The sequence below is a fragment of the Panulirus ornatus genome, chromosome 44 (genome assembly GCF_036320965.1).
Source record: "Panulirus ornatus isolate Po-2019 chromosome 44, ASM3632096v1, whole genome shotgun sequence".
Classification (NCBI taxonomy): Eukaryota; Metazoa; Arthropoda; class Malacostraca; order Decapoda; family Palinuridae; genus Panulirus; species Panulirus ornatus.
The window spans coordinates 13,758,225-13,779,701 of record NC_092267.1 but is presented as its reverse complement, the minus strand read 5'-3'; the positions used below and the strand labels follow the sequence as shown (position 1 = coordinate 13,779,701).

Below are 21,477 nucleotides of genomic sequence, written 5' to 3'. Positions count from 1 at the left end.
TCTTCCGTCAAGTCGAAGGTTCAGGTCTCGAACCGAGCCCCAATTAAGGCTATAGACCTAACCAGAATACAAGTAGGACGGAAGGGGATAGAGAGGCTAGGAGGGCAGAGGAAAAGAAAATGGATCTTCAGGTTCTGAGAAGTGGTCGAATATCTGCAATTTTGCAAAAGGTTCAGGTGTGAGGTTATAAGACATTGACGGGTGGGGACGGGAGTGAAGCTGAGGTGTAGGGAAAGACACAGTTGTCATAACGGCTCATCCTCGAGTGACAGAGTATGAAAAGCTTCTCTCACCGAATTTATATTACAGTATTAAGCATATGGTTGGGTCTGGTAAGCAATGAGCCAGAAGGTGTATATATATATATATATATATATATATATATATATATATATATGTATAAATATAACCTCGTCTGATTCTTATGAGCCACAAGGTATGTATATAAATTCGTCTAATTCTTATGGTGTCGCACACACACAATACTGACACCAGTGTTTATATAAGGATTTCTCACATCTTAGCAATGTTTCTACTTTACCATACTATCACTCACTCTCCTGTGTAATATTTCCTTATATTTGATCTAATGGTTTAGTGTATAGTGTATAGCGGGATCCAAACAATGTGTATGTAGCAGCTTCTGTCTGTTATCGAGTGTTATATATAAATTCTGCAACATTAGTACGCACAGCCTCACTACATTATATATATATATATATATATATATATATATATATATATATATATATATATATATATATATATATATATATATATTATCCCTGGGGATAGGGGATTAAGAATACTTCCCACGTATTCCCTGCGTGTCGTAGAAGGCGACTAAAAGGGGAGGGAGCGGGGGGCTGGAAATCCTCCCCTCTCATTTTTTTTTTTTTTTTTTTTTCCCAAAAGAAGGAACAGAGAATTGGGCCAGGTGAGGGTATTCCCTCAAAGGCCCAGTCCTCTGTTCTTAATGCTACCTCGCTAACGCGGGAAATGGCGAATAGTTTAAAAGAAGAAAAAAGATATATATATATATATATATATATATATATATATATATATATATATATATATATATATATATATATATATATATATAATGTATATATATATATATATATATATATATATATATATATATATATATATATATTCGTTCTCTATAGAAATCGGCGCACGTAAAAAAATAGACGCTCCATGTGGAGAAAATGGATAGAGGGAAGATATTTATATTTCTTTGCGACCGTGAGGTTTTTGTGTTTGTTTGTGTTTGTCTCCGATATTGATCAGTTTGCTATTCTTGTGCCTTCTATGTTGATTCTGACAGTTTTATATAACTGTTGCTATTCTCTGATATTGGCTATGTTAAATATTCAGTATATCGAATTTTTGGTGGATAGGATCTTCAGTTCGGTGTATCGGATCTTTGGTTCGATGTATCGGATCTTCAGTTCGGCGTATCGGATCTTCAGTTCGGCGTATCGGATCTTCAGTTCGGCGTATCGGATCTTCAGTTCGGCGTATCGGATCTTTGGTTCGGCGTATCGGATCTTTGGTTCGGCGTATCGGATCTTTGGTTCGATGTATCGGATCTTCAGTTCGGCGTACCGGATCTTCAGTTCGATGTATCGGATCTTCAGTTCGGCGTATCGGATCTTCAGTTCGATGTATCGGATCTTCAGTTCGATGTATCGGATCTTTGGTTCCTGTGTATCGAATGTTTGCTTTGTTAATTGCTCTGTTTGACGATGTTTACGTTGGTGATGGTTCTGTCAGCTGTTCCTTGTAAATGTTGTTTGCTCTTCCAGCTGTTGCCTGTGTCAGCAGATGGTATGGGTCTGTTCTGTCAGCATTTGGTCGTGTCAGCTACTGATAGCGTCAGCAGCTTCGTGCCGTGTCAGGTATTCGCTCTACCCGTCTACTGTTTCTATCTGTGTTGGCTACTTCAGCTGTTGTCAGCTGTGGCCCTTTATACCAGTGTCCCCTGCAGCTGTTGTTGGTTGTAATAGCTGTTTGCTGCGGTCAGGAACTGGTTCTGTATTCGTACCAGCGACTGGTTTTGTCGGACGATATTCCTACCAGCGATTGATATCGTTGGCCGTCATTCCTACCAGCGACTGGTATTGTTGGCCGTCATTCCTACCAGCGACTGGTATTGTTGGCCGTCATTCCTACCAGCGACTGGTATTGTTGGCCGTCATTCCTACCAGCGACTGGGTGTTTGCTTGAAGGGCTTTGGGAGGCGCGGGAGTCATTGGCCTAAAACGCTTGGCTTCAGTTCAGTCCAACGACGAATCAATGTGGCATTCAAAGTCGCTCTCCTCTCGACAATATATATATATATATATATATATATATATATATATATATATATATATATATATATATATATATATATATATTATTTTTTAATCCCTATGCTTACTGCATTTATCTTTATTCTGAATCCCATATTTTCATATATTCGTATTTTTGTCATTTTTTTCTTCATATGTTACGTGTTATTCTTTTTTCCTGAACATGGAGATGGTTGGTATTGAAGACACAACGTAAATGTAGTCTAGATAGCTTAACCTAATATAGCATGGCTTAGCCTAACCTATCTTCAAGCTGATTTATTATTTTTCCATTTCTATTCTTATGGTATATATATATATATATATATATATATATATATATATATATATATATGAAGATGGAATTTCTTGGAAAGGACACTTGCTGTAATTTAGCCTAGTCAGCCTAACTAAATCTAGTTCAGCACAGCATAGCCTAAGCTTAAGCAAACTAAGCTAAACTAAACTGTATTAGCAAATATGAGTAACCAGATTTAGCCTAGCAAACCTTACCTAGTATAGTCTAACCTAGCAATCCTAGTAGAGTAAAACAACGTATCTTAACTAGATTCAACCTAACCTAACCTAGCGTAGCTAACCTAACCTAGTATGGCCTAACCTACCAATCTTAGTATAACCTAACCTAACCTAACTTAGCATACCGTAGGTTGATTAAGCATAGCCAAACTTAATGATGTAACATTCTTTTTTATTACAGGAAGAGGCAGTAATGGTAAGTGGAGCCACAGAGATCTTCCTCCCAACGCAAAGGTTTGTGTGTGATGATTTTATGTAGGAGGTCGATATGTCAACTCGATTCGGAGGACTAGGTGGGCCCCCAAGTCGAGGTGAAGGCCAAGCAGCCTCTCCCTTGTCTCCATTATCTTCCTCCCTCCCTGCTAACTTCATCTCTTCCTTCCATTCATAACTCACCTTTAATCCCTTCCTGCTCCGCTCACACAGCTCGCCGTCTCCTGCCCTTGCCTCATTCCTCCTCTTTCTCACTCCTTACTCCTCCTCCTCCTCCATGTGCTCCTCTCACACCAGGAGAGATGAGAGGGAGAGATGTATATGATGGAGACTACCTCTCACACCAGGAGAGATGATGGAGACTAGGGAGAGAGAGGGAGTGAGAGACAGGCTGGCGAGGGAGGGAGGGAGGGAGGCTGCGTGATGACCATCATTATAAACTCTTCATTATCTCAACGCTGTTTCCACCACACGGGTCAACGCTGGTGAGGTCGTGTGCCACACGCATTCGGGCAGGGGATCAGCCACCCCCCCACACACACCACATTGTCCAGCAACGACCACAGCTCCGGCTGTGGGGGGGAACAAAAGGTCGTACAATGATGGAGGCAAGAGGATGCGATGCGCTGAGGGCCGTTCCCATGTTATTATTTTGCCTTGATCACATGTTGGCCCAGATTACCTTCGCCTCAAGGGACTGGTTCTCCTTACCTGCCTCGCCATCTTTATTATATCTTACCTCAGGAGATCTTTATTACTTCATGTGTTTATATGTATCGTCGCTTTATTGATGAAGGTCCTGGAGGATTGTTACGATGACTCACTGTTATCAGAAGCAGTGAACGATTTCACTGAGAAACCGCCGGGATTGTGTGTTAAGTGTCACTGTGACACACGGTATGACACGTTTGACACCAGAGGAAGTATGTGACACGCAGGAGGCATATATATATATATATATATATATATATATATATATATATATATATATATATATACAGAGAGAGAGAGAGAGAGAGAGAGAGAGAGAGAGAGAGAGAGAGAGAGAGAGAGAGAGAGAGAGAGAATCTGCAGGCATAGTGACTAACTCATTGTATCTCGCCCTTAAGAGCACTAAGGTAATTCCTCATTAAACTGTGGTGGTGTTGAAGGTAATTAGATGAGGTTATTTAGTGGCCCACACACGCCAGGCTCAGCCCTTTCGCTGCCCACCTTCATCAGCTGTGGTGCAGCAGCATCTGTAGTTTCATGAAGGACAGCAGCGGAAGCAGCAGCAGCAGTATCGTAATGGCCAGGGGCGGGAGAAGTTGCATGAGGGACAGGAGTAGTTGCATGAGGGAGAACAGTGCAGCAGCATTTGCATGAGGGACAGCAATAGCAGCGGCAGCAGTTGCGTGAGCGACAGCAGCGGTAGCAGTTGCATGAGGAACAGCAGCAGTAGCAGCGGAAGCAGTTGCATGAGGAGCAGCAGCACAGCGGAAGCGGTTGCATGAGGAACAGCAGCAGCAGTTGCATGAGGGACAGCAGCAGCAGTTGCATGAGGAACAGCAGCAGCAGCAGTTGCATGAGGGACAGCAGCGGCGGCGCGGGAGAGGGGCCGGCCGGACATCGGGGGGGAGGGGTTGACGGGAGGGAGCGCGGGCCGGTGTGGCGGTGTGGCGGGCGGGCGAGCGCCTCAGTCCCCCGGCGGCCGTGCTGCAGGACGGTGTGTTGCGCGCCTCGCCCGTGCCTCTAGCCGTGCCACCGGCCGTGCCACCAGTGCCACACCTGTCCCTGGGCCGTGCCACCTCCGCCACAGGTGTGGTCATGCTCCAGCGACTACACTCAGTGCGTCAACTCAGTGCAGGTGACTTCATGGTGTGGGCGGCCTATAGTAGTGTACCGGGCGGGTGAGGGGGTGGCTTCTGCCCGCCCACCCACCCACAGCCTCCCACCTACTTCTGCCCCGCCCACCCTACTGCATGTGGGCGGGGCGCACCCAGATCAAGCCGCCTCCACCACCTACCGCGCGACACAGACTGCTAATTAGGCTAATTAAGCCTCGCCCATTATGTATCGTCTCACAGTGGGCAGACTGCGAGCTGATGTCTGAGGCCAGGCTCCCTAGTGCTTGCCAACCTTCTCCATCTTTGATGATTTTATCTTGAGGAGTAATTACGACTCCGGGGTTAATTATTTCACTCTTAATGACCTGCTGCCTTACTCTTGGTGTTTCTGTGTCACACTCATGGCACGAAGGTCGCCCTTCGGTGTCAGTATGAGGCCCTAATCATGATCGTAGCCCCTCAGCTCCTGTGCTAAAATGACTTGAGTTCGGAGAGTAAATCTGTAAAGTCCAGTCCGGGGGTCCAGCCTCGTACTGGACCTTATCAGACCTGCAGGTCAGGCCAGCCTTATTATAAGGCCCCGAGTTAAGGTCACCCTTATACGTGACCTTACCAGACCCGCAAGTGGGGTCAGCCTTATACCAGACCTTACCAGACCCGCAGGTGGGGCCAACCTTATACTTGACCTTACCAGGCCCGCAGGTGGTGACGGTCAGCCTTATGCCAGACCTTACCAGGTCCGCAGGTGGGGTCAGCCTTATAGCAGACCTTACCTAGACCCGCAGGTGGGGTCAGCCTTATAGATGGCCTTACCAGACCCGCAGGTGGGGTCAGCCTTGTACTTGACCTTAACAGACCCGCAGGTGGGGTCAGCCTTATACCAGACCTTACCAGGCCCGCAGGTGGTGACGGTCAGCCTTATACCAGGCCCGCAGGTGGGGTTCAGCCTTATACCAGACCTTACCAGGGCGGCAGGTGGGCAAGTTATGGTGTCCGTAGCAAGTATGGTGTTCGCGGATGTCTCGACATCCGGGATTCATTCGGCGTCCGTAGACTTAGGTTGCCCCTGAGTACGGTTGTGGTGTCCGTGATCGCTGTGGTGTGTGGACCGAACCAGCACCACTAGAGTAGGTCACCACTGGTATGATGGGTCATCCAGTGGTGTGCTAGGGTCACCCGTTGATGCAGTGGATCATCCAGTGGTGTGTTGGGTCACCCGTTGATGCAGTGGGTCATCCAGTGGTGTAGTGGGTCACCCGTTGATGCAGTGGGTCATCCAGTGTGTGTTGGGTCACCCGTTGATGCAGTGGGTCATCCAGTGGTGTGGTGGGTCACCCGTTGATGCAGTGGGTCATCCAGTGGTGTGGTGGGTCACCCGTTGATGTAGTGGGTCATCCAGTGGTGTGGTGGATCTTCCAGTGGTGTGGTAAGTTACACGGGTGTGGTGGGTCACCACTGGTGTGGTGGGTCACGCTGTTCCATAGTTTGACCCGTCACCGCCATCCAATCAACCCCAATCAACCCCATCCTCATTCTTCTCACGAGTGAGGTTGGGGTGGGTGTTCGCTGGGGGTGTGTGGAGACGGGTTGGGGGGTGTGGGTGTGTGGGGGGGGGGACACGGGAAGTAGGGAGGAATGTCTCCGAAGGAGGGGGGATAAGTGGGTGGGGTGGGGGTGGGGGATAGAGGTTGAGGAGCCACACGTAGCCCTATAAGTGAGGGTACGTTACTACACAGCACTAAACACCTGTCTCATACAGTCTTAACCCCGGTAACCCGTGTGAGACGCGCCGGCTGTCCCCCCACGCCACAGTCTTCTCCGTCGTGCCTCCCTCAGTGTCACGCCAGCGTTAAGGTCTCTTGTGTGTCGTCGGCCCAGTGGTGATGTCTGTGTCACACCAGTGTGTGTCTGTGTCGCGAGCGAACGTTGTTTGGCATCACGTAACACAGACATTCGTTACATCGGTTTCTGTACCACACCAGCCTTTGTTACAGCCTTCTGTCTCTCACAGCTGTGACTCATTGGCTGTGCCACATGACACCCCACAGCCGTGTGTAAAATCAATGGCTGTGTCACATCGGCGTCTATATCACCGGTGTTTGTCACCCCCATCTTCTGTGCCACACTTGTCTGTGTCACATCATGATCTCCTACAACCGCCGTCTGTCTCGTCTGTGTCACAGCAACATCTGTGTCTGGGCGGTTATCGACCAGGCCGTCTAGGTCGTGTGTCGTCTTACATTATCAGTTATAATGTAAAATCAATATATAATTTGAGTGCGTGCGTGCGTGAGTGCGTCTGTGCTGGGGTGTGTGGGGGTCAGGCCCGCACTCTTGTGGGTTGGTCACTTGGGCCTCTATATATGTATATATAGAGCCAGCATCTAGTCTGCCAGGGTCATTTAAGGTCGTCTTCGTTAGGTGTTAACGACCACTCGAAGATTCCTGCACACCTTCATTCCACCACTTGACGATCATTCTAAGACCATGTTCACTTTGCATATAATATTGAACAGGTTAAGAAGATGTTCAGGATAAATGGAAAGACCCAGTCACCTTCAGAACGTATATCAAGATTCTAATATAAACGAAATTTTTGCATTTTCTTTACATCGATTTTATAATATATATATATATATATATATATATATATATATATATATATATATATATATATATATATATATATATATATATATATATGTATTAGACAACTTTATTGTTGATAAAATTTATAAAATGATAAGTCTATGAACGCTCGTTGTATGTTTTGGACAATCACATGTTTACCAAATGGCGTCCTAGCTACGTCTCTTCGATGTTTATCTACTGACTTATATTTCTCTCTTGTGTCTCCCCTGATGATGTGATTATTACACGAAAGTGCACTTGGGAACTTATCGTGTTTCATTTTCCCCGTGGACTCATAGGAATATATGGATGGGGTTGTTAGGGAGGTGAATGCAAGAGTTTTGGAAAGAGGGGCAAGTATGAAGTCTGTTGGGGATGAGAGAGCTTGGGAAGTGAGTCAGTTGTTGTTCGCTGATGATACAGCGCTGGTGGCTGATTCATGTGAGAAACTGCAGAAGCTGGTGACTGAGTTTGGTAAAGTGTGTGAAAGAAGAAAGTTAAGAGTAAATGTGAATAAGAGCAAGGTAATTAGGTACAGTAGGGTTGAGGGTCAAGTCAATTGGGAGGTAAGTTTGAATGGAGAAAAACTGGAGGAAGTAAAGTGTTTTAGATATCTGGGAGTGGATCTGGCAGCGGATGGAACCATAGAAGCGGAAGTGGATCATAGGGTGGGGGAGGGGGCGAAAATCCTGGGAGCCTTGAAGAATGTGTGGAAGTCGAGAACATTATCTCGGAAAGCAAAAATGGGTATGCTTGAAGGAATAGTGGTTCCAACAATGTTGTATGGTTGCGAGGCGTGGGCTATGGATAGAGTTGTGCGCAGGAGGATGGATGTGCTGGAAATGAGATGTTTGAGGACAATGTGTGGTGTGAGGTGGTTTGATCGAGTAAGTAACGTAAGGGTAAGAGAGATGTGTGGAAATAAAAATAGCATGGTTGAGAGAGCAGAAGAGGATGTTTTGAAATGGTTTGGGCACATGGAGAGAATGAGTGAGGAAAGATTGACCAAGAGGATATATGTGTCGGAGGTGGAGGGAACGAGAAGTGGGAGATCAGATTGGAGGTGGAAAGATGGAGTGAAGAAGATTTTGTGTGATCGGGGCCTGAACATGCAGGAGGGTGAAAGGAGGGCAAGGAATAGAGTGAATTGGATCGATGTGGTATACCGGGGTTGACGTGCTGTCAGTGGATTGAATCAAGGCATGTGAAGCGTCTGGGGTAAACCATGGAAAGCTGTGTAGGTATGTATATTTGCGTGTGTGGACGTATGTATATACATGTGTATGGGGGTGGGTTGGGCCATTTCTTTCGTCTGTTTCCTTGCGCTACCTCGCAAACGCGGGAGACATATATATATATATATATATATATATATATCCACGGTACGGAATTAATCGCTGACGTTAACGGCCTTCCGTTAGATTAAAATTTATTATAGATTAATTTAAAACCCGAGAGAGGACAAAAAACGGACTAAATACATTTAAAGAATATGGGAACCTATTTTTAGTTGTGTATTTTATAGTTTACCATTGAATACCGTGATTCTGCGTTTTCTTGTTTTGTTACACAATATCCGTGTTTTGAACTGTCATATATTTAATCGCTGTTTCCCGCGTCAGCGAGGTAGCGCCAGGAAACAGACGAAGAATGGCCCATCCACTCGTATACACATATATACACAAACGCTTCCGTCTCTGTCGTCGGTTTTAACATATTTGGTTTATAGATAAAACAACAGTTATTATAAGTACTATAACTCGAGTGTGACAGAGCCACGTAACGCTTGAAGAGGGTGTCGCAGATTTTACGTTTGATGGTTGCGACCTGTTGTTGAGGTAATGACTTAACCCCCTACGTAACTTACGAGCCATCGGTTCCTGAAGGTTTGGAGCAGACGTAAAGAAGAGTTCATGGATGTTGTGATTGTAGAACAGACCAGCCATTTTACTTCATATTTCAACACCAACTGTTTCTCCAGATTTTTTGTGTCTGTGCGTTGACACGGGCCGTCGCAGAACTAGCAGACTTACAGCCCAACTGTGAGTTGTGAACTCGTCTGTGTGCGCCAGCCAAGGTAGCTCTTAATGTGTTGAGATGAAACGTCGTGAACTGTTGAATGTGTTGCCATCAAGCCAAGCTTCCCCTTCCCTCCCTCCCGGGGGTAGAAAACGACGTGGAAAGAAAATGTAGCATATCAAGATGCAACTATTATTATTATTATTATTATTATTATTATTATTATTATTATTATTATTATACTCCATTATGATAATTCTTGATATTTTTTTTATCTTAATATGATTATCTTACAGTTACCTGTAACACTTTTTTTCTTCTAGTTAATAATGGACTATAGGAGTATACGCAGTATACGTATAGTAAAATCATGTATAATATTATGCCAAGAAATTGCTTTTAAATCTGTCCTGCAGCTGAGAGGTAATTAGTGTGTCTTATGTATGTGTGAATATGAATTTATACTGTACGAGGAGGAGGCCCCATCTCTTGTACTGTACAGGGAGGGTGTTCTACACTCGTGGGGCCCCATCTCTTGTACTGTACAGGGAGGGTGTTCTACACTCGTGGGTCCCCATCTCTTGTACTGTACAGGGAGGGAGTTGTACACAAGTGAGACCCCATCTCATACTGTACAGGAAGGGTGTTCTACACTCGTGGGGCCCCATGTCTTGTACTGTACAGGGAGGGAGTTGTACACAAGTGAGACCCCATCCTTGTACTGTACTGGGCATCATCTCTTCAAATTTACCTTCATGCTTTTTGAAATTGTGTTGTATGTTATATGTACTCGAGAGTGTGTTGTATATGTACTCGAGAGTGTGTTGTATGTTATATGTACCCTAGAGTGTGTTGTATATGTGCTTGGGAGTGTGTGTAAAGATGTGTGTTTTGGGTTATGTAAGCAGGAGTGACAGTACTCTCGCTTCAACACCGTGGGAGAGAGAGAGAAAAAAAAATGTTTGACAACCGTTGCTCACTTGGCCCGTCCGCCACACTGACACCCTCACCCATGTCTCTCTCACTCCACCTCTTCCTCACCCGTGGAACATCCCTCTCACTCCACCTCTTCCTCACCCTGGAACATCCCTCTCACTCCACCTCTTCCTCACCCTGGAACATCACTCTCACTCCACCTCTTCCTCACCCTGGAACATCCCTCTCACTCCACCTCTTCCTCACCCTGGAACATCACTCTCACTCCACCTCTTCCTCACCCTGGAACATCCCTCTCACTCCACCTCTTCCTCAACGTGGAACATCCCTCTCCCTCCACCTCTTCCTCACCCTGGAACATCCCTCTCACTCCACCTCTTCCTCACCGTGGAACATCCCTCTCCCTCCACCTCTTCCTCACCCTGGAACATCACTCTCACTCCACCTCTTCCTCACCCTGGAACATCACTCTCACTCCACCTCTTCCTCACCCTGGAACATCCCTCTCACTCCACCTCTTCCTCACCCTGGAACATCCCTCTCACTCCCCGCACCTCATCCCGACTTCCTCACTTCCTCATCTCAAAGCTCCTGCTGCTTGACGCGCGCGCTCGCACACACACACACACACACACACACACACACACACACACACACACACAATATCTGTTCGGCTGTGTAATTCGCGCGCGCGCGGGCACACACTCCTCTCTCGATCCTCTTTGTCTCAGCGATTATGTAGACGACTGAAGATGTTAGGTTCCCTCCTCAGCCGAGGAGGCTTGGGGAGAGCCTGTCCTCAGCTGTGGAGGCCGGGAAGACCCTCGTCCTCAGCAGTGGAGGCCGGGAAGAACCTCGTCCTCAGCAGTGGAGGCCGGGAAGACCCTCGTCCTCAGCTGTGGAGGCCGGGAAGAACCTCGTCCTCAGCTGTGGAGGCCGGGAAGACCCTCGTCCTCAGCTGTGGAGGCCGAGAAGACCCTCGTCCTCAGCTGTGGAGGCCGGGAAGACCCTCGTCCTCAGCTGTGGAGGCCGGGAAGACCCTCGTCCTCAGCTGTGGAGGCCGAGAAGAACCTGACCTCAGCTGTGGAGGCCGGGAAGACCCTCCTCCTCAGCAGTGGAGGCCGGGAAGAACCTCGTCCTCAGCAGTGGAGGCCGGGAAGAACCTCGTCCTCAGCAGTGCAGGCCGGCAAGAATCTCGTCCTCAGCTGTGGAGGCCGGGAAGAACCTCGTCCTCAGCTGTGGAGGCCGGGAAGAACCTCGTCCTCAGCAGTGGAGGCCGGGAAGAACCTCGTCCTCAGCTGTGGAGGCCGGGAAGAACCTCGTCCTCAGCAGTGGAGGCCGGGAAGACCCTCGTCCTCAGCTGTGGAGGCCGAGAAGACCCTCGTCCTCAGCTGTGGAGGCCGGGAAGACCCTCGTCCTCAGCTGTGGAGGCCGGGAAGACCCTCGTCCTCAGCTGTGGAGGCCGAGAAGAACCTGACCTCAGCTGTGGAGGCCGGGAAGACCCTCCTCCTCAGCAGTGGAGGCCGGGAAGAACCTCGTCCTCAGCAGTGGAGGCCGGGAAGAACCTCGTCCTCAGCAGTGGAGGCCGGCAAGAATCTCGTCCTCAGCTGTGGAGGCCGGGAAGAACCTCGTCCTCAGCTGTGGAGGCCGGGAAGAACCTCGTCCTCTGCTGTGGAGGCCGGGAAGAACCTCGTCCTCAGCAGTGGAGGCCGGGAAGAACCTCGTCCTCAGCAGTGGAGGCCGGGAAGAACCTCGTCCTCAGCAGTGGAGGCCGGGAAGAACCTCGTCCTCAGCTGTGGAGGCCGGGAAGAACCTCGTCCTCAGCAGTGGAGGCCGGGAAGAACCTCGTCCTCAGCTGTGGAGGCCGGGATGAACCTCGTCCTCAGCTGTGGAGGCCGGGAAGAACCTCGTCCTCACCTGTGGAGGCCGGGATGAACCTCCTCCTCAGCTGTGGAGGCCGGGAAGAACCTCGTCCTCAGCAGTGGAGGCCGGGAAGAACCTCGTCCTCAGCAGTGGAGGCCGGGAAGACTTGTAGGCTAGGCCACATCGAGGTAGGGGGGTCCACCCCTGACCCAGGATAAGGACCGTGGACAGTGGATGACGCCTTCCACTCCCTAACCCACGTTGTCCAGTTGAGTTTGCGATGTGTGAGCAGGCATTTTAGAGACGCCGTGATCCAACAGGCCTGGTACCTAACCCCCCCCCCCAGTTAACTGTACCACCACGTCTGGAAAACTGGGGGGGGGGAGGGGGGGTTCATTCGTGTGTGTTTTTGTGACGTCTTATCTCTCCATCATTAAGTTGGTGGAGGCTTGTAGAGTTGTGGTGGAGGCTTGTAAAGTTGTGGTGGAGGCTTGTAAAGTTGTGGTGGAGGCTTATAAAGTTGTGGTGGAGGCTTGTAGAGTTGTGGTGGAGGCTTGTAAAGTTGTGGTGGAGGCTTGTAAAGTTGTGGTGGAGGCTTATAAAGTTGTGGTGGAGGCTTGTAGAGTTGTGGTGGAGGCTTGTAAAGTTGTGGTGGAGGCTTGTAAAGTGGTGGTGGAGGCTTGTAAAGTGGTGGTGGAGGCTTGTAAAGTGGTGGTGGAGGCTTGTAAAGTGGTGGTGGAGGCTTGTAAAGTGGTGGTGGAGGCTTGTAGAGTTGTGACCTGGAGTCGAGCGACTGCATGACGTCGCCGACGGTAAAAAAAAAAAAAAAAAAAAAAAAAGGGAGCCATTACGAGAAGGTATGAAAACGGGTTGAGGGATGGGGGGGGGGGGTGTTCACCAGGGTGAGAGTCGACTCAAGTGTTGAAGGGGACTTTTACCCAATAGATCACCTGCAGAAGAAGACCTCCCGGGGGATGTTTACCCAACAGAACACCTGCAGAACAAGAGTTCCCCATCTTCGTCGCTCTTCCTGTCCCTCCTCCCATTTTCTTTCCATCCAGCCCAGGGCAGAGGGGGATTTTCTTGGTGGACTAACGAGGGCAGATCCCGGGTCTTCTGTATCAACAAAACCCAAAGCTAACGTCAAGTATTTATTTTTATTTAGTTTTTATTTATTTTTTATATATTTTTTATTTATTTTTTATTTATTTTTTATTTATTTTTTTTCCTTTTCGTGTCAAGTGTCGTCAACTCGTGTGTTTGGGGGACTGAGTCCCTTTATGTGTGGGCCAGTTTGGCGCGTCCCTTTCATCGGATCCAACTGACTTCGAAGTTAGTTTCAGAGTTCGCGGGTTCGGTTCCCGAGGGAAAGGGGAGGGGAGATACGTCAGACGCAGACGCGTCGCAACATACCAGTCCGACGCTGAGCTTCAGGGTCGCGTCATGGCGCTACCGGAGAAGGAGAAGTGGAAATAGATACACAAACTTTCTCTTGGGTCGATAGAAGTGCGTTTTTATCCCGCTAAGTTGTTGGTTGGGGACGAATGCCTGGCACTGTGTGTGTGTGTGTGTGTGTGTGTGTGTGTGTCTCACCCCTGACACCGAGAGGGCCCCGTTGTCACAGACCCTCTGGTGGTGGTCTTCAGTTGAAGTGGGCGCCCGTAGTTAGGCCCTTATTGAGGCCCTGAGGGAGGCGAGCGGAGCTGTGTTTAGGGAGTGTAAGGTTGTTTAGGGAGCGAGCGGCTGGGGTTGTCTGGGGGAGGGAGAGTGTGTGGCTTCCTGCGATGGCTGGGGGAGAGAGAGTGTGTGGCCGCCTGCGATGGCTGGGGTTGTCTGGGGGAGAGAGAGTGTGTGGCTTCCTGCGATGGCTGGGGTTGTCTGGGGGAGTGTGTGTGGCCCCCTGCGATGGCTGGGGTTGTCTGGGGGAGTGTGTGTGGCCCCCTGCGATGGCTGGGGTTGTCTGGGGGAGGGAGAGTGTGTGGCCGCCTGCGATGGCTGGGGTTGTCTGGGGGAGGAGTGTGTGTGGCCGCCTGCGATGGCTGGGGTTGTCTGGGGGAGAGAGAGTGTGTGGCTTCCTGCGATGGCTGGGGTTGTCTGGGGGAGGAGTGTGTGTGGCCCCCTGTGATGGCTGGGGTTGTCTGGGGGGAGAGTGTGTGGCTTCCTGGGATGTCTGGGGGAGAGAGTTTGGCCGCCTGGGATTTTCTGGGGAGAGAGAGTTAGTTTAGCCGGCTGGGGTGGGGGGGGTGGTTATCTGTGTGAGAGAGAGAGAGAGAGAGAGAGAGAGACAGAGAGAGAGAGAGAGAGAGAGAGAGAGAGAGAGGCCGTCTGGGGAGGGCTTGCTTGGGCCTGAGGAGGTTCCCCAGAAGAGGACGGAAGGATGCAGGTCGAGAAGTATTGATGAAGGAGGTGCTCTTCCCGCACGACCAGGTCCAGGCCAGCACCCACCTCTTCCCGCACGACCAGGTCCAGGCCCAGCACCCACCTCTCCCCGCACGACCAGGTCCAGGCCCAGCACCCACCTCTTCCCGCACGACCAGGTCCAGGCCAGCACCCACCTCTTCCCGCACGACCAGGTCCAGGCCAGCACCCACCTCTTCCCGCACGACCAGGTCCAGGCCCAGCACCCACCTCTTCCCGCACGACCAGGTCCAGGCCAGCACCCACCTCGTTAGGAGACAAAGGTCATCTGTTCACATGGTCGTACCGTCGTGTTCACATGGTCGTACCGTCGTGTTCAAATGGTCGTACCGTCGTGCTCACTGAGTCGTACCATCGTGTTCACATGGTCGTACCATCTTGTTCACATGGTCGTACCATCGTATTCACATGGTCGTACCATCGTGTTCACATGGTCGTACCATCGTGTTCACATGGTCGTACATTCGTGCTCATATGGTCGTACCGTCGTGTTCAGAGGGTCGTACCGTCGTGCTCACCAGGTCGTACCGTCGTGCTCACCTGGACGTACTGTCGTGTTCACCAGGTCGTACCGTCGTGCTCACCTGGTCGTACCGTCGTGCTCACTGGGTCGTACCGTCGTGCTCACCTGGACGTACTGTCGTGTTCACCAGGTCGTACCGTCGTGCTCACCTGGTCGTACCGTCGTGCTCACTGGGTCGTACCGTCGTGCTGAGGGAGATGAAACAAGGCTGTTCCGTACCAGAATGACATATAACCACACCAGGTACGGATCATTGACGTCCTACATTCAAACTGTAGAAAATGTACTTCCGATACATTCCTAAAGAAAACGGATTCCTGGTATCTCACGCTCCGGAAGGGAGTCTATTGACATGATAGACGTATACAATAGTTAATTTACTAACGATATATTTCATGGATTTTTGTGTACAATAGTTAATTTACTAACGATATATTTCATGGATTTTTGTGTACAATAGTTAATTTACTAACGATATATTTCATGGATTTTTGTGTACAATAGTTAATTTACTAACGATATATTTCATGGATTTATTCATTTCCGATATCATTAATCTTGTCAGGGGGATAATGTAATCTTGCCTCCCACTCCGCCAGTGGGGTTAATTAGATATTAATATTCGATTATTATCACAGAGAAGAGATTGTGTCAACAATAGGCTTGATCGGCAATAATATTAACACCATCAAACACACACACTGTTATCCCGACAGACATTGTATTACTGACTGAATTTCTCACTCAACTGCTGGAAAGACAAGAATATATATATACACACACACACACATACATAAATGCACATATACATATCAACATAAATATACTTACACAGACATATACATATATACACATGTACATATTCATGCTTGCTCGTCTTCATCCATTCCTGGCGCTACGCCGCCCTACAGAAAACAGCATCGCTACCCCCTGCTTCAGCGAGGTAGCGCCAGGAAAATAGACAAAAGAGGCCAAATTTGTTCACACTCAGTCTCGAGCTGTCATGTATAATGAACCGAAACCACAGCTCCCCGTTTTTTTTTTTTTTTTTCTTTTTCTTTTTTTTTTTTAATTTTCCAAAGGAAGGAACGGAGAAGAGGGCCAGGTGAGGATATTCCCTCAAAGGCCCAGTCCTCTGTTCTTAACGCTACCTCGCTATCGCGGGAAATGGCGAATAGTATGAAAATATATATATATATATATATATATATATATATATATATATATATATATATATATATATATATATTTTTTTTTTTTTTTTTTATTTTTATACTTTGTCGCTGTCTCCCGCGTTTGCGAGGTAGCGCAAGGAAACAGACGAAAGAAATGGCCCAACCCCCCCCTCCCATACACATGTACATACACACGTCCACACACGCAAATATACATACCTACACAGCTTTCCATGGTTTACCCCAGACGCTTCACATGCCTTGCTTCAATCCACTGACAGCACGTCAACCCCTGTATACCACATGACTCCAATTCACTCTATTTCTTGCCCTCCTTTCACCCTCCTGCATGTTCAGGCCCCGATCACACAAAATCTTTTTCACTCCATCTTTCCACCTCCAATTTGGTCTCCCTCTTCTCCTCGTTCCCTCCACCTCCGACACATATATCCTCTTGGTCAATCTCTCCTCACTCATTCTCTCCATGTGCCCAAACCATTTCAAAACACCCTCTTCTGCTCTCTCAACCACGCTCTTTTTATTTCCACACATCTCTCTTACCCTTACGTTACTTACTCGATCAAACCACCTCACACCACACATTGTCCTCAAACATCTCATTTCCAGCACATCCATCCTCCTGCGCACATCTCTATCCATAGCCCACGCCTCGCAACCATACAACATTGTTGGAACCACTATTCCCTCAAACATACCCATTTTTGCTTTCCGAGATAATGTTCTCGACTTCCACACATTTTCCTATGAGTTCAAGGGGAAAATGAAACACGATAAGTTCCCAAGTGCACTTTCGTGTAATAATCACATCATCAGGGGAGACACTCTTCCTTAGTAATTCCGTCTTCCTCCGCCAGGTGTCTGGTCAGTAATCTCTGCTTACATTCAGACACTTTTAGATATTTAACAGCGTCGACATCCATATGAATGTGTTGTTTTTATTACGTTATGAACCTTTGTGTTTTCTATTTAAGTTCTTACTTAATCCATACCATTGTTGTATTCCGTTGTTGTATTCTTATTTCAAGTTTTGATACGTGGCTGATGATGTAGGTGTATCAACATACAATTTAGGTGAATATGTCACGAACGTGTGTTGTGAATATATCACGAACAGTTGATGTATCACGAACAGTTGATGTATTCACGAACAGTTGATGTATTCCCGAGCAGTTGATGTATTCACGAACAGTTGATGTATTCACGAGCAGTTGATGTATTCACGAACAGTTGATGTATTCACGAACAGTTGCTGTATTACGAACAGTTGATGTATTCACGAACAGTTGATGTATTCACGAACAGTTGATGTATTACGAACAGTTGATGTATTCACGAACAGTTGATGTATCACGAACAGTTGATGTATTACGAATAGTTGATGTATTACGAACAGTTGATGTATTAACGAGCAGTTGATGTATTACGAACAGTTGATGTATTACGAACAGTTGATGTATTACGAACAGTTGATGTATCGTTAGCAGCTGCGTTGGCGTGTAAGGTCGACAAGCATGTTATATTTAGTACAGAAATACCAACGTCTCTGTTATAATTGGCAGTTTACCGGACGCTAACATGGCTCGTTACGTGTCTGTTGGCTTTTTGACTTGGAGCCATCAAGGTCGTCGTGAATTCAGGGTTAGACAATGTTAAGTTGTTCATCATGACGTCACGACCTTTGTGCACGACTGGACGACCCTTGGGGGACATGACCTTGATTTGACCTGACCTGTGTCCCCGAAGAAAAAGCGTTTTTAAAAATAACGCTCAGTTTTCCCTGCTTTTCTTTGTCACCGTCTGTCTGTCTGTACGTATGTCTGTCTGTGTGTATACATGTACGTCTGTCTGTATGGTACGTACGTCTGTTTGTGTGTATGTATGTACGTCTGTCTGTGTGTATGTATGTATGTACGTCTGTATGTGTGTATGAAATTACGTATGCGTGTTTGTGTGTGTGTGGATTTTGATGTGTTTGTTTACCCTTGGGTTTGAAATGTGTGGTCTGCCAGGCACAGAGCGAAACCGCGGCTCGACCATGTCTGGCTGGTTTTTACTGTGTCGTATCTGGGTTTTAAGTCAGTGTATTATCTGGTTTAAAGTTAGCGTTGCTTCTGGTTTTAGGTTAGCGTCGTATTTGGGTTTTAAGTTAGCGTCGTATCTAGTTTTAGTCAGCGTCGTATCTGGTTTTAGTCAGCGTCGTATCTGGTTTTAGTCAGGGTCGTATCTGGTTTAAAGTTAACGTCGTATCTAGGTTTTTAAGTCAGCATCGTATCTAGGTTTTTTAGTTAGCGTCGTATCTGGGTTTTTAAGTTCCTCATCGTATCTAGGCTGTATCGTAACTGATGTAAAGTTTGTCCCGTCTATTCATGCTTTATCCAAGTTATATAATTTTATGTAATGACGGTAATAAATGTAATTATTCTTTACCCGCCTAAATCACGTAACTGAGTTGAGGTTTCTTATTACCAGCCCATAATTAGCGTGGATCGTCAACCGCTACATTCTCACTGACCCCCCCCCTGACTCTTGTCAGTGCCTCTCTCTCTCTCTCTCTCTCTCTCTCTCTCTCTCTCTCTCTCTCTCTCTCTCTCTCTCTCTCTCTCTCTCTCTCTCTCTCTCAGTTCTCCAAAAGAAGGAACAGAGAAAGGGGCCAGGTGAGGATATTCCCTCAAAGGCACACTCCTCTGATCTTAACGCTACCTTGCTAATGTGGGAAATAGCGAATAGTTTGAAAGAAAGAATATATATATTTATATATATGTATATATATATATATATATATATATATATATATATATATATATATATATATATATATATATATATATATATATAATTTATAGATGCCACAAGAATATAATTCACTGTGACCAGACGACGATAAAGAAATAATGCAGTTTAAAGCCTCGATTTATTATCAGTTAGCAGATGAGCAGAAAGATAACTTGATGGGACATATATTGAGGAAATATTGTGAGTTAGTTAGTTACAGATCAATCAGGTGTATCGTCGATTGCCTCCAGTAAACCCACTTGAGATGGGACGAGAGTAGTGGCAGTGCTAGAGATGTGTCGTAGTTATCGTAAATGTGGAGCTGGATCGTAGTGACCAGTTATCGTAAATGAGATACTGGAACGTAGTGACCAGTTATCGTAAATTAGATACTGGAACATAGTGACAGATACTGGAACGTAGTGACCAGTTATCGTAAATTAGATACTGGAACATAGTGACCAGTTATCGTAGATATGTACTGATCAGTTATCGTAAATGAGATACTGGAACGTAGTGACCAAACGATTGTTGCGTCAAGCAAGTCCTTAGTTGTGTGTGGTAACGAGGCCATCCAGAGTGGGTCGTGGCGTGCTAGGGATGAACACGTGTTCCGTGTGTGTGTGTGTGTGTGTGTACATGAGAAGCAGAAATTTGGGGTACATTACCTTTGTAATGGGGCTGGAGAGAAAGGGGGGTTGGGGGCCTCCCTCTTCCACCAGCACGTAATATTATCCACGTAAGCCATAGCCTTATCCTCACTCCTCCTCACTCCTACTCTTGTATCATAGTATGGAGTAAAGACTTCGGTTCTGTAAGATATTTATGTTAAGAGATATCTGGGATGATTCACATGAATAATGTTAAAATCGCGTCGTAATGAACAAATTACAAATGTGTACACACACACACACACACACACACACACACACACACCTGACATGTTCTCTTTGGTTCCCGTTTTTCCTCTAACTCCACTCTGGATGACTCTAACATTCCTTCACTCCCTGATGCTCCTCTTACTAATCCTATGCCTCTTCTCGTAATCTCTTTTCGGACTGTCCGAAAAGCGATTCTTTTTTCTCTATACACAAGCAAGGCTTATGGTCCTGACGGCATGCATCCCCGTGGACTGACAGTATGTCTCTCTGAACTTGCACCTGTGCTTGCTCGTCTATTCCATTTCTGTCTAAATTCCAGAACTTTTCCTTCTTTTTAGAAGCCTGCGTTTGTACCCTAACAAGGGTGATTGTTCTGACCTCCTCCAACTATCTGCCATTTCCAAAGTCTTTGAATTCCCCTTAAGCTCTCATACCCTCAGACATCTTGAATCTAAATATCTTCTCTCTGATCACCAGTAGGGCTTCCGTAAGGCGAGATCCAGTGGTGACATATATTTTTTTCCTATCTTGCTAATGTCTGGTCATCATCCCCGAAAGGTTCTTGGTAATTCTGTGTAGTTGAGTTCGATATATCCAAAGCTTTTGACAGGGTGTGGTATGGGGGTCTTATCTCTCTAAGCCCCTCTCTTTTTTTTTTCGCTTCCTTCCCTCACTTTGCTCCCTCATATGTAGCGTAATGTCTGGCCGATCTATCTGCTTGTTGATGATGCATCAGCCTCTCCTCCCTCTCTCAGTCAGCACCAGTGTTCCCCAAGGTTCGTTCCTGTCCCCTACACTTTTTGTCATTTTCATCAACGATTTTCTTCCCTTTTGCAAATAACCAAATGGACTCATACGCTGACGACTCAACACATTCTCCACATCTTTCAGTTCTGCTCCCTCATCCCTAGCTCGATCTTCACCTCGCCTCGACACAACATCTTCTGTAAACTTGGACAGGATATTTCACAGGGTTGACACAATCTGGTTAAGTTTAATGCTTGAACGACCCAGTTTGTACCCATCGCCATGTCGAAAGTTCCTCACAATTTTCCTTTCTCCTTTGACGATTCTCTGATTCTACCTCTTGATGCAATGAATATACTTGCTCATAACGTATCATTCACTCTTGCTTAGGAACCCCTGATTACAGGAATAGCTAAGTCTGCCTCTAAGAAACTGGGTGTCCTGTTTAGATGTCGGAAATTTCTTTTCTTCCAAACAGTTGCTCCGTTTATACAAGGGATTGGTCCGTCCTTGTATGGAGTACTGCTCTCACATTTGGGATGGTTCTAGCTCTGCATCCTTAATTGCCCGAGT

At 47.0% G+C, this 21,477-nt stretch overlaps 1 protein-coding gene across 10 annotated transcripts in view; it reads left to right on the top strand.

The window, feature by feature from the left end:
• The window catches only part of LOC139762764 (uncharacterized), a 228,242-nt gene that overhangs the window by 109,690 nt on the left and 97,075 nt on the right, over positions 1-21,477 (top strand). For 5 of the 10 annotated variants that reach the window (XR_011715830.1, XM_071687877.1, XM_071687880.1 and 2 more), the window contains exon 1: positions 4,782-4,938. Coding sequence is in view for 1 of the 10 variants with exons in the window: in XM_071687878.1 (XP_071543979.1) it covers positions 4,899-4,938 (40 nt within the window). In the remaining 9 variants the exon portion in view is untranslated. Of the gene's footprint in view, positions 1-3,060; positions 3,076-4,761; positions 4,939-21,477 lie in introns of those variants that run through there. The other 5 variants (XM_071687881.1, XM_071687875.1, XM_071687876.1 and 2 more) reach the window with 3 other exon arrangements.